The sequence below is a fragment of the Chrysemys picta genome, chromosome 1, assembly GCF_011386835.1.
Source record: "Chrysemys picta bellii isolate R12L10 chromosome 1, ASM1138683v2, whole genome shotgun sequence".
Lineage (NCBI taxonomy): Eukaryota > Metazoa > Chordata > Testudines > Emydidae > Chrysemys > Chrysemys picta.
In genome coordinates, this window is record NC_088791.1 from 17,048,238 (window position 1) to 17,062,333 (window position 14,096).

At 45.6% G+C, this 14,096-nt stretch overlaps 1 protein-coding gene across 14 annotated transcripts in view; it reads right to left on the reverse strand.

The window, feature by feature from the left end:
* The window catches only part of FRMD4A (FERM domain containing 4A), a 529,915-nt gene that overhangs the window by 22,775 nt on the left and 493,044 nt on the right, over positions 1-14,096 (reverse strand). For 12 of the 14 annotated variants that reach the window (XM_065553559.1, XM_065553618.1, XM_065553447.1 and 9 more), the window contains 2 exons: positions 4,361-4,494; positions 892-1,014 (listed from right to left, as the gene is read on the reverse strand). In XM_065553559.1, the coding sequence (XP_065409631.1) occupies positions 892-1,014; positions 4,361-4,494 (257 nt within the window). The remainder of the gene's footprint in view (positions 1-891; positions 1,015-4,360; positions 4,495-14,096) is intronic. The other 2 variants (XM_065553523.1, XM_065553805.1) reach the window with 1 other exon arrangement.

Here is a 14,096-nt window from a genome sequence, read left to right on the forward strand (position 1 = left end):
CTAACAACAGAATAAAGGGTTAATTCTCCAGCTGACTCCGACCTTAAACCACAGATTCATTCTCTTCTATTATAAAAATAAAAGGAAACTCAAAACTAGACTATCCACAAGTGTCTTGAGACCAGTCTCCACAGACAATGGCTTTTCTGTGAATTCCGGTCCCGCCTTACAGCTGCTCCAGGGCTGTTTTCACAGCCATGATTCAAGGCACTGACCCAGCCAATTGTGGGAGAGAGAGCACAGAACAAACACTCCCAGGCAAACTTACACAAACACAAGTCAAGCTGTCCAGAGGCAGGGAGGATGGCTCCTTTGTTTAGGAGGAGGAGGTAAAGTGCGTTTGTCTTGCAATCACAGGTTTTGATTTGAAAGAATTGAACTGACACTTTATTAAAGGACTTTGGCGGAAACGGTATCGATTTTAGTACTGAGTAAGGACTATTGCAGGAAGGGAGGGAGAACAGCTTGGAACACTCAAAATGATACCAGAAGTGGTTTGAAAGACCAGAGCAACTCAGAACCCAATCCTGCTCCCCTTGGTCACATGAGTTATCTGGACCTGCACCAGCAATGTCATTCAGCTACCGGTGTGATTAAGGGCAGCTTGCATAGTTAACGCGATCAGAGCCATAAATGACTCACCCAAAGCTACTTCCATTTGCCTGTGTCAGAGCCGGGACTGGAATTCAGGAGTTCCTGGCTCCCAGTCCTATGCTCAGACCAGCATGTTCTCTCACCTCTTCCTTCTCCCAAATACAAGCAAAGATGAGTAAATGAATAATATAAAAAAAAGTTAAATTAAAAATTGTGGTTCCCGAGTAATAGGCTGAGAGATGTCCTAGACATAAGATAGATAGATAGATAGGACTGGACTGGAAGGCAAGTCCTCACCTCTCCTTTAGGCAGTATTTTCTGTTCATCCAGTTTAAAGGCCGTCCCTATTCTTCTCCTTACAATAGGTGGCTCCTCCCCTGGATCTAGGGGGTATTCCCTGGGCAGCTTTCCTGTGAGCTCCTGAAAACATAAGATGCTATTAGTGAGGAGGGGAATACGCAAAAGCAAACCCATCCCATGTATATTTTTAAAGTGCAGTAACACGCTGAAAAATGATTGTAAAAATGGCACGGCCAGGATTCCATTGTTTATCATCTTTCAGTGACTCCATATCAAATATGCTCAGTTGATAAATATACAGAAGGTTTTTCTAACTTCCAGGCCTGTGAGCTCAGCCTGTGCGCTGAAAGTCAAGCGGAGTTCTTTTTTTTTGGCTTGTGCATCATCAACAGGAATATATATTCTGCAACTAGAAGAAAAATTAACGTGATCTGTCTGTCTAGGGTCTTAGGTGCTGCCCACCAGCAGGATGTCAGAGCGCGATGCATGAGCCAGAACAGATCCCAGCTCACATTTCTTCAGCAGTGTTGTCTCTATAGAGAAAACAGTTATTTCTGATGGAGAAGCCAGCAGATCTTACTCTGAATTCACACAAGGAGCAGAGCTGTCGAGTGCCACTTTTATAATCATTTTTCTGATCGTAACTGCATGTTAAAATACTACAATCTAATTCATGAGCTGTCTGAGACAGCTGCAGTGAAAAATGGCAATTTAAAGCAGTGTCTTGATACCTAAGTACCGATATGATACCATTTTGTGAATTGAAATCCTGGCCAAACTCCAAGCTATTGGAGCAAGATCAGTCTGAAAGGGTCATTCGCAAAGATTAGTGTGAAGCAGCAGACCCTGCAAACTTTCACAGCCAAGGGCTGTACACTGGAATAGATTTGAAGCAGGCAAAGGAGCAAGTGCCAGGATCGATGCTAACTCTGTGTTTTTTCTGATACGTACAATACATCTACCCCGATCTGAATTAAAGACATTCAAATGCCTGCAGAGAAAGGCAAGAGCGTTGCTACAAGGAACAACCCAGCTTCTCGAGCTGAACGGTCTCTGCAGTGAGGACAAAAGGCTTTTGTGTTCTGCATCACCAGCCTTGAGAGGATCCAGCTGGCAGAAAACTCTAAATCATCTGAATCCCATATAACAGCGGCTGACCTTAATGTGCAGCGTGGAGCTCGGCTCTCTGCCTCCCTCATGCCCCCACGACCCATTCCCTAATGGGGGCTTTCTTTCTACTGTTTTCAGGTCACTGGGAAATGAGGCCCTGGCCATTTCAGTCCCTCGCTTAAGCTTAAGCAGTTCCCAACACAATGAATTCCTAACCCAGCATTGCAATGAAGTGCACAATACCCCTTTTTCAAGGTTGTTTAAATGCTTCTCTCTCCAGAGTGGCTGTTTTAGAGCTTTTTCTGTAACACGTTTATCCTGTTGCACCAAATGGCTGGCTACAAATAGTGCATCAAGATACAGATTCTGGGTCTTTCTACTGAGCAGCAGAGGGATCCTTTATAACCCCGATCTTAACATGAAGTGCAGGGGTGGAGAACGAGTTACAACTTTAATGGCTCCTTTGCCAAGACTTTGCCCAAGGTTTTGTAAGGTTTTCATAAACTGAAACGGATTTACAGGCAGGGGCCTGAAATTTAATCTGAATTAATAAGTAAGTGAAGCAACATGATGCCACTGTTGTGAATGGTTTGGGCCATGCTAGTTTGATTAAGCCCATGCATTAACCCTTTTTTCTTCTCCTTGCCTGTCTCTGCCATTTTAACTCAGCAATTCCCACAGCAAACAAACCGATTCAGGACCTCCCGAGAGGAAATGTTTAAAATAAAAGAGCCAGTGAAACTTTTGACCACTTTCTGCAGCTGATCCAGGCTCAATGGTTTATGGACACTTGGGGTCTGACCTGATCCTGCAAACCTTACGCAAAAGAGTAGGCCCGTCGAAGCCAATTGAGACTTCATACATCAGGACTGCTCATGCGAGGAAGGGTTGTGGGATGAGGCCCGCACATATTTCCTCTGACATCCTTTGTTGAAAAGCTGTTTTCCTCCTGCTTAACCCAGCTGGTGATCAAGCCAGAGCCAAGTCTAAACAAAGCGCAATGAGGTTTTTAAAAAATGGGCAATGGTTTTTTTTCTGTTTGTTTGTTTTTTAAAGTGAAACGCACTTTAAATATCCCAGCAACTTAAAGATCCCAGTACCACTGCCCAGAGCCAACTCTCCCATTCTCTATTCCTGGCAGTGATTTTTGTTAAATCTGGATTTTTCCAGGCCTGGGAAACGGGTATTATGTATGCACGTGTGATCGAAGTGTAAACTTCATATAAACTGCTGCTAATATTTATTATGTTTCCAGGCACAAATGCAGCAAGGATCCTAACTTCTCCAGCATTTGAAATGGTTTTACATTCATACTGACCTGCTTTAAAACAAGTCAGTTTAAATCAACCCCAACAATAATTAAACAGACATATGCCACGTACAATATGACCTCATCCTATGGCACCCCGTTTGCCCCATGGTGATATTTAGGGCAGAAAGGTGATTTTCTCTTGACAACGTTACCTAACATTCTCTTCTACTAGTGATACTGATGATGTAGCCAAGGGACCTCCTCAGCATTTGTCATGTTACATACAGCTCAGTGAAGGGAAGACCCCAGCATGTCGCACACAAGCTCACCCCAAACTGTGCTCTTTGTATTTGGGGGGGCCCCAAACTGTGGTGATTTAACCCCCATGCCAGGCAATGGGACTGCACTGTGAAATAGCTGGGCTTTGGCAGAGCATGCTGGGAAATGAACATGTAAAGTTCATTGCATCTGAAGAAGTGAGGTTCTTACCCACGAAAGCTTACGCTCCCAATACTTCTGTTAGTCTTAAAGGTGCCACAGGACCCTCTGTTGCTTTTAACATGTAAAGAGTGCACCTGAGGCCATGTCTACACTAAGAAAAGAGGTGAGTTATCTCACGTGTTACAAACACACCTTTCTCCTACTGAAGATGAGGACCAAGTGGCATATACCGGGCCAGGTGACCACACTATGGCTAGACCGGATGTGCCATCTATAGGCCTGAGCCTATTCCCGTTGAAGTCAATGGCAGACTGCCCATTGGGAGCCCTGTTGAAGGACGGTGAGTATCTTCTAAGCATCCACCACTCATGACGACTTCAATAGGACCTGCAGATGCTCAGCACCTTGCTGGATCACGCCTTATGGGTGCACAACTGGCTTGGGCGTGCGTCCAGCTTCTCTAGTGTAAAAAGGGCCTTGTGCAGCACTAGCTATGAAATGCCTGGGGATCACTCAGTCCTTGGGCCCCACACACTTTGCGAGATATGATTTAGGAAGGCTTTACCTCTCCTTCCAGGCTCCATCCATTTTCAAATGAGGCTGTGAGCATATAAAAATACAAGCCAGAACATTTTCCAGGGTTATACAATTTCTATTGCCTACCGCTTCTCGGAGACACAGTTTCTTTAGCTCCTCCAGTCGCTGGCGCAGTGTCTCTTCCAGAGCTTCCTGCCTGGATTTCAATGCAGCCAGCATGTCTTTCTTGGCAGACTGAGAGCTATCTGACTCTTGGGAACCTGTCAATAAACAATGATTTCACTAGGCCAGCTGACAGCAGAACACACATCTGGAGCATTAATGAATTTCACCAAAGCCTACACTTTGGATGGGAGCGTTCCAAAAAAGAATCAGACTATGAAATGAAGCAGGTGTTACACGGTCATGTTTGTTTATGACAAGTTCTTAATACTTAAACTAACAGAATGAGGTCAAACCTCTGAGCATAAAGAGATTTGTGATTCTCTTCTCTGTAAATAAAAACAATCAGGTATTTTTTTAAAGCTCCTCTTGAAAATACTACGTACAGTTCTTACGAAAGCTCCCAACAGCAAACAGAATTTACAAAGCATAGAAAACACATGTTCATAGCTTAAAGGCCAGAAGAGACCATCACAATCATCTATTCTAACCTCCTGTATAGAATTTCACCCAATGATTGCTGCATCTAGCCCAATTACTTGTGGTTAATTCTAACCACGCAGAAGAAATGTAGTAACCGAAGCTAGATTTTTGCAAAATAGAAACGAAGTTAAAAACCCCCAATAGCTAACAGAAGGTCTTTTCATGGCAGCTGTTGTTTCCCATGAATATATATGCCACGATGTTCAAAACTGGATGCATAAAACCATATTTAGATGCCTAAATAAGGGGTCTGATTTCCAAGTGACAAGCACCCAGCAGCTCCCACTGAAGTCCATGATATTACATTGTTGTAAATCCAGAATTAACTGACATCAGAATCTGGCCTTCAGATTTTGTGTTCATCTGTGCTTTGATTCTTTTCAAAAGAGGTATTGACTGATCTCCTTATTTAATTTCACTGCTGAATGGCACACACATCTTTGTTCAGGGCCTCCCTGTTCAAGGGAGTTGTGATTTTGGTTGCATCCATTTTCGGGGGCCCAACTTGAGGCATCTTTAAAGGGGCTTGCTTTTCAGAAAGTGTTGAGCATCCAGTCTCTGAAAATCCTGGCCCTTTAAGGTGTCTCGAGATGAGCTCCACTTTCAAATCTAGTCCTGTCTACACTACAGGACTTAACTGCCATTCTCCTACACCAGTTTTCTGATGCTGCCTCTGCAAAGCAATGGAGTGCAGAATCAGGCTCTTATTATCTACCTTAGTCAGATTTTCCAAAAGGCTTTAACCAAACCTCAGCCAGCATGCCTGTGAGTGTAAGAATGAAGCTTAGCACGCCTGCGAGTATAAGGACCTACAGGTGCACTTTCAGCACTGACACCTAAGCATGCAGTCAGTATTCTCAGTCTGGGTTTGTCGAAAGCTTTGCTGAGGTTCTGAAAACCTTTGGAGTGACTCTAGGGGCAAATTTATAGCTTTGCATCAAAACCTGATGAAACTTGTGCTTTCAGCTACATTTTGCTTTGAGTTTCTTTGCTCCTACTTTTCTTTCAGATACTTGAAGTGGGAAAAGGGACAACAAAATATACTGGAGGGAAACATCCCACACTAGCCCAAAGGGGGATGGAGCTTCTCCATCGCTACTTTCTGCGACTTGCACACCGCAAAACAACATGCGCTTGTTCTGCACAATGAGCCTCTCCTATGCAACGTGCGTGTATTTACAGTGTTTACTGGGATGTGTTGGAAGTGCAAAACCAGAATGGAGGTCTCTAGAGATCAGCTGGACTCTAGGACAGGATGGGTGCCCTTTTACAATGCGTCACCAGCAAAAATCAAGACAACTCAATGGGAACGTGGAGCGCATTTATCCAGACATGAAATTAAGAGCAGCAAGTGGATTTCGCTCGCGTCTTTTTATAGCCTTAACCACAAGTAAGGCCCAGGGTAACAAGTTCAAGCCAGGGAATGCTCCTAAAGGAATTTCCATTTTGCATTCGAGCTGGCAGGGTAAATCCTCTCTAGCACCTCCCTAATAATAATTGCAGCGAGCACTTACTGGCAGCGGGCGAACTGCTGAACTCTTCTGCTCCACGGCTGATGAACTGCTGACCTCCAACAACAAGCTGCTCGTGATTCCGGCAGATGTTTTGCTCCTTTCTTTTTCTTTTAGAGTAACTGGCTGGAGCCCTTTTTCCTTTCTCTGTTTTCCTTTCTCCTTCCGCTCTTCTCCCCCATCCAAATTGAATTTATTTTTAAATTTTATATATATATAAAACCACCTATCACCACAGCAGCTAGACGGATGCTTCCGTTGCAACATTTAAAAACACATAAAATATACGCACCGCACCCAGCAGTTGGATGCTTGACCTGACACCTCTAATTATGGGCGTGTCTACGCTAGAGAATTAAACTGCTTGTGTAATTGAACTGGTTGTACTGAACTGATTTAAGCACAGTTCATTGCATCCACACTAGCTGTGCTGTATCAGTTTAAAAGCCGGACTAGCCTTGTTCAAAACCCTTTCAGTTGCAATGCTTTCTGGGTACCCATCTCACAGTTCCTGGTATAGCTCCTAGAAGCAATGGAGTCTGGGAGATTTCAAAAGGCCACCGATACACTGTGGGATAAGTAGGGGGAGGACTAGCAGAACTATTTCAGCTTGTCCACATTCACATTGGCACTAAAGCAGTTCAGAATGAAATGGGTTATTAGACTAATCTACTCCAACCGGGTCTTCAAATGATAAAGTTGTGTAGCGTAGACAAGCCTTGTACGACTGAGGACAGGGAGTTCTTAGTTCAGGGCCCTCAATGCTAGACTTTGCTTGGTCTGACAGAGTCCATGTCTGTTAACCTCTCAGGCATTTTGCAAGATCTATCTATTACCACAGCCCTTTTCTGAGGAGATGGGATGAGCTGGGCTTTCTGTTTCAGTTCTCTTTCATAATCCCTTTTTTCTTAATGAACGTTTGGATTATTTTTGCATTTCCTAGGATTTTGTGGGCCTGATTCTCACCTCACGTGCACTGGTGTAAACCAAGAGCAAACTCCATCAAAGCCAATTGAGTCACACTAGCATAAGATGGCTGCCAGGGAGAGAACTCAGGTCTGTATTTTTGTGTGCCTAGAGTGTCCATGAGAAGCTCTGTATATACTGAGAAAATTACTGACGCTAGCAAACCTGTGACCACAGCCCCAAATGTCAGACCAAACGCAAATGAAGAACCAATAATCAGAACAAAGCAAGAGACTATAAAACAAACAAACACTACACCAAACCAACCAACTAGATGCTACACAAAATACATACATCAGCCTTACTTAATGCCATTGAATTCAGGCCCACCAAGGCCTTCCAAAGAGGACTATTAGCTGAGAAAAGTTCACTTGCAAACTGATTTCCACCATACAAACGAAGAGAAGGTGCTTTCTATTGATCTTACCTGCCACGAGGAGCTACACCTTTATGGAACAGTCATATTGAAATTCAATAGAAATCCATAAATTTCCTGTATGGTTTTTGGACCATCCTATGGAATTTATCGGAAAATTATACAGAATAGTTCAAAAGACCTTTTGAAGGTTAGGACTCACCAAATTCTATAAGGTTTCTACAGTCATTCCTTTAGAATCCTGTTAAGGCCCTGATTCAGCAAGAGATGTAATCATCGAGAATTCAGCATGGGAATAGCTCCATTGATATGCTTAAATACTTTGCAGAATGGGACCTACAGTTATATACAGACCTATGGTTTAATTCCTATTGAATCCTACATGCCTCTTCTCCCAATTATATGGTGACCGGTATAAATCACGGCATTTAGACACACAAGGAATGCCAGATTGGTTCATGTTATGTCTTTTACATCCAACTTCGGGTCAAATTTCTGCTCTCAGTTACCTGATTACTTCTTGTCTCACGGACATCAATGGGAATTACAGCTGTGAAGCTGGGAGGAGAGTTTGGTCCTTTCTGAACAATTTACACCCAATGCGTAACTTACACAACCGCTTACATCACTGCTGAACGTTTCCTGTAGCGATTAATGGCCTGATTCAGTTCTTGCTTAGGCAAATCAGGTGTAACTCCAATGGTGTTACACTAGTATAAAACCAATGTGAGAGCTGGGAGTGTCAGACCCCAAGTGAATTTACCCAGGGCCGGGGTGGAGTCTCCATTACTGGCAATTTTTAAATCAAGCGGAATTTGTTCTAAAAGATCTGCTCTGGGAATTACTTTGGGGAAGTTCTATGACCTGTGTTATACAGGAGGTCAGACTAGATGATCACAATGGTCCCTTCTGGCATAGGAATCTGATCAACACAACACAATGAGTCAGAGGAAGATTTGCAATTGGAATTCAGGAGCTCCTAGTTCCCACCCCTGTGCATGTGCCTCGAGAGTAGACCCTGCTGCCACTAAGCCAGGGTGTGCTTTGATAGTTTGAATAGGTATGTTTATTGCTTTCAATATATTATAATTAATTATTATTATTATTGTTTGTATTCCAGTAGCTTCTAGAGGGCCCCACTGAGCCAGGCACTGTACACACAGACAGAGCAAGAAACAATCCCTGGCCTGAGGAACTTAGTCAGATAGACGTCACGGTCAAAGGTGGGGGAGGAAAGGGGTTTAATAATAAAAAACAAAGTGATGGTTTAGCAATGTCATGTTAGTTCTATGATTTTTCTGAGGGAGGTACGGGGTTAGTTTAATTTTATTTATTCATTCTCTGCATTAAATATCTTCTAGGCTAGTAGTGGGGACAGGAGGGAAGGCAGGAAGCGATCAACTAAAAGGAAAGACCAAGGAAGGGAGAGGCGACATTGAGGGGAAAGAGAGAAGGAAGTAGAGGATCACGGAGAGCAAGAGGAATGAGACTGGTTTAGTGACTGTCAGGGATGGGGCTGGAGCCAGCAGCAGAGGGGGGAAGAACGTCCAGAGTTTTCATAGGCAAGTGACATCACCTGTGCTCCAGATGTGGGATTGTGGATGGCTCGTTGATGCATTTATTTCTTGCTTTTCACAAGCTTAATGTCACAAGCAAAACACAATCTGAGCAGGGCAATGATTCATGCTGTATCCTGTGGCCTGGCTGCCAGCTCTAGTCTCCTGGCCCAAAGCAGGCATTTCATCCAAGTCCACGTGGAGCTGGGACTGACAGTGCACAGTACGCTCCCCACGCCACAACACGGCATGATTCATGGCTGCAGGATGTTGGGGAATGAGTGAATAAAAGCCACTATCGCCCAGCTCTGACTAACAAATAGGATATCCTCCTTAGCGACGGCCAGAGACCCGCTCCTGGCTTTCCAGTGTCCATCTGGAACTATTCAGAACAGGATGCACACAGATCCTGCCGAGCGACTGCTCTTCATTAGTCACTTTGCTCATCTGCCTTTCCATAGACGGGACTAGTTGCTGTTTACTAACTAAAACACTTAGTGTAGAGTAGTAGGAAGTTCACCGCTACGGATATAGCGGACGTGAGGGGTGAACTGCCATACTGGGAAGGAAATATCCATCTGCAGGACTAAGGCATTTTCAGATATAAGCAGGCATATTTACAGGAAACCTACCGTTGCAGAAGTAACCGTGTCTATGCCATGCCATGAGGGAAGGGGATGGGTTATTTTAACACTTAGATGTGCAAAGATAAAGCAAAAGTATACCTCTTCTCTACTCCAACAAGCTCTCCTCTGCTCACCAACCTCCCATTGAAATGAATGGGACTTCTACAGGTAGAGGGGACTGCAGGATCAGGCCCACACAGATGCATGGTAGCCCACTGACAGGGAGACATGGTCAGAGCAGTGCAAACCTTCACTACAAAGCTAAGAATAATGCCATGCTCAGCTGGATTCATGTTAAATTGCAAACTGTTGAGTTAAACCAGTGATAGACCCAAATCAAAACCCTTGATTTGAAGGTCATGGGCCTTGTCTGATCTCATTTACATGGCTGTATCTCTGTTGACTTCACTGCATTTACTCCTGCTTTAAACCAGAGTGAGATCAGAACCAGACCTCACATCTCTACCATTGACAGAACTAACACTTCATATCCAAACAGCCCTAAATGTTAGGTTCCAAATCCAGGTCAGACCCTGGCCCAAACTTCAGGGTATTCTGATTCAACACGATGCTCTGCAGAGAGAGGTTTGAGCCCTGAACTCGGCTCTGTTCACTGGTTGGTCCAGGATTTTGGTTGAGGCCTTTCTCTGCTCAAAAGATGGGCCAAGGTTCTAAATAATGAGATATCCATCTCCTAGAACTGGAAGGGACCTTGAAAGGTCATTGAGTCCAACCCCCTACCTTCACTAGCAGGACCAAGTACTGATTTTGCCCCAGATCCCTAAGTGGCCCCCTCAAAGATTGAACTCACAACCCTGGATTTAGCAGGGCAATGCTCAAACCACTGAGCTATTCCTCCCCCTTCCCTTCATGGGAGATGTTCTAAAAGTGCAGATGGGAGTCAGACATTTAACTTACAGGTTTGCATCAAAGACTCATAAGGAGAGAGGCAGCATGATCTAGTGGATGGGGAACTGGCTGGGGTGTCAGGAGACCTGGGTTCTGTTCCTGACTCTGCTGCTGACTTGCCCTCTGTTTCTCCACTCACCCTTTGTCTGTCCTGTTTATTGTGACAGCAAGCTCTTCAGGGAGGGAGAGTCTCTCACAATGTCTTTAGATGGTACCTAGCACAATGGGTGCCCCATCTCCGTTGGGACTTTTATGTGTTGCTATAATAAATAATAATAATTTGTGGTTTCATGTGTCATCTACATAAAACCAGGGGACACTTGGCAGTGCCAATCTGAGCTTCTCACCATGGTTTTTGGCTTGTTCCTTTAGGAGGAGCCAGCTGAAGACAGGGAACTTAGGGGAAGACATGAAGAAACTCCAAGGAAAAGAGGAGAGAAAAACAAGGAGCAGGAAAGAGGGCCCAGCAGTGAAAAAGAGAAACATTTTCTATTTTCCCCGTGATTCATGACAACTCCATGTATTTATAGTCTGGAAATTTACAGCGGCCTCACTCAACTCTCATTCTCTTGAGATCCATAAATGGTAGCCCTCAGCTACAACGATAACACATCATTGTTAGGATCATGTATTAGTAATCGTCAGCACAAAGGGAGGAAATGCAAAACGTTTGGGGGCAGCCCGGGGAATGCGCTGAGCATCCATGACCGTTGCACTCCCAGTTCTAGTCTGCTCACATTAAGCAATGGTTAGGGGCTTGATCAGTCTGACTCTAAGGAGAGATGAACCCAGCAAAGTTTCTGTGCTTATCAGAAAGTTGAGTAAACCCAAACTTCAGCCCTCGTTAATGGAATGGGCTCTACGGGCGCAGGAGGAAGCAACAAGGGGTCTGATCCAGGGCCTGCTGAGGTGAGTGGTGTCTTCCCACTCACTACATTGGGTTCTGGATCCAGCCCCAAGCTGCCTACTCTTCCCTGCAGAGAAGAACGAACTCCTGCAGCACGGGGTGTTTTGTGTTTGTACAGGAACTAGCACAATGGGGTCAGGGCCATGAGTAGGTGCTACAGTAATACAAATAATTCTCATGGGTCAGCCATAAGCAGCCAACCTGCTCCTCCCCCCTAGGCAGCAGTTATGGCTTCCCAACGTGCACGTGGGATCAGTGTTGGGTTCTTAGGAACCCTGGGCTAGATCATTCTTGGGGACCCAAAGTCCTCTAAAGCGCTCCTCCTTCCTACAGATCCCCTTTGTCTCTCCCCTCCTTCATTAGCTAAGGCATCACAGCTGCAGCCACCAGACAGTAGCAAGCTCCTCTGTTAAATCTGAGACTGTCCTGAATATGAGGGGCCTTTGATCAGAGGTTTGGTGGAGCCCAAAAGCTGGCTCTGAGTACGGGTCTCTAACAGGGCAGCTGGAAGCTGACGTTCCATCTTGTCACACCGGGAGCACAGCATAAACCTTCACCAAAGCAAATTCACATACACCTGGGTTTTAGGGGTACACTCAACTGCAGCTGGATCCATCTGAACCACCTGCCCAGCCCCAGGTCATTTACCTCCGCGTGCTCTCCGTCACCATGGCAAGCCTACTGAACATGTAAACCCAACACTCCAAATTTATCCAGGCTGACTGGGTTTTAAGCAGGGTGTACAAAATAACGGGCAAAGATCTGCTGTCAGTGGGGTTGCTCTGGGTTTACACTGGTGTAATCGAGATCAGGATTTGGCCTAAAGATGTTTTGGGGCCGGATTTTCTCCTGACTTCCACCTGTGAAAATCAGGGCTAACCCAGTGAAGTCAATGGAGTCAAGACTGGTGTGAGCACAGAATCCGGCACTCTGAATTCCTCGGTATGGGGGTGAGGTTGAAAGTCAGCATACTAACACAAACACCACATTGGGAATGCTGCCAGCAGGGCTGGGATCTCTGGAGGGGCTCTTAGCATTTCCTGGGCTACTTGACGTTATTTGCTTTCAGCAGTGGGAGAGCCAAACAAACAAAGAACTCCAACAACCCAACACCACACCAGAAACTGCCCAGCCACTGCAATGCCTTGAACCGACACTTGGCACAAACAGTGGATTGTGCGCTGCGTCCCGAGGGACAGGAGAAACAGAAAGGCCTCTCTGTTCACAGGCTAGGAAGAGAATTCCAAAACAAGTTGTTCTCGACCGCAGCCGGCTTAAAACGTAACTCTCATTGCCTGTTTTTGAGGAATTTCAAGCTAGCCACAGAGGACATACTGCTGCATAGTTGATGTATAGAGTCAGTATGGATTTGGTTCTGTAGGCTGTGGTCTTCAGAGGGTACATTTCCCTCTGTAATTATGAAAAGATCCTTCTCCCATGTCACATGTTTCCATTCTTATGGATTTTAATAAGTCTAAGTGACGTCGTCTACACTTCACTTAAATGACCCATCATTGTGATAATAATGCTTTACACTCCCGGCGAGCTTTTCTTCCGAGGAGTTTGCAGCCCTTTACAAACCATTAGCCCTCACACCATTCCTAGGAGGTACATGATCACTGCTGTACAGATGGTAAAGTTGAGGCACAGAGGGGTTAAGAGATTTGCCCAGCTCACGCAGGCAGGAAGTGGTGGAACCAGGAATAGACCCATAGGCAGCAGGTGGTTAGGGCCAGAGCGGACTCAACCCTCCCAAATCTATTTTTGAGCCACCCTGCTGCCGGTGTGCATGCTCAGATCAGCAGGGGAAGCCCCATGTCTAGTGGGTCCAGGGGCAGGATGGGGTGTCAAGGAGTGTGGGTCCTGCCCGCTCGCTGGATTCCTGGAAGGTGGAGCTAGATTCCTCAGTCCCCAGGGGGTGCTGGCTCTTGACTGGTGCCTCCAGGGAAGGTTTGATGAGACAGGGCAAGAGTCCCAGGCATAGGGAAGGGATCCTGAGGTGACTGGAGGGGAGAGTCCCAGACCAAAGGAGGGGGATACTGAGGGGATGGGGAGAGGTCCTGAGGGGATGGGGGGAGATCCTGAGGGGATGAGGAGGGGGAAGGGGAATTCCAGGAGATAGGGGGAGGTCCTGAAGGGATGGGGGAAAAGGGGCATCCCAGGCAGTGGTGCTGGAGCAATTTTTATAGTGGGGGTGCTGAAGGCGGAAACCATGTATTTGGTTGTTATTGCTACTTCTAGCCAGGGGGTGCAGCAGCACCCCCAGCACCCCTAGTTTCAGCACCTACAGTCCCAGGGGAAGGGGGAGATCCTACGGGGATATGGGAAAAGGAGAATTCTGGAGGAGGGGGGAGATCCTGGTGCTG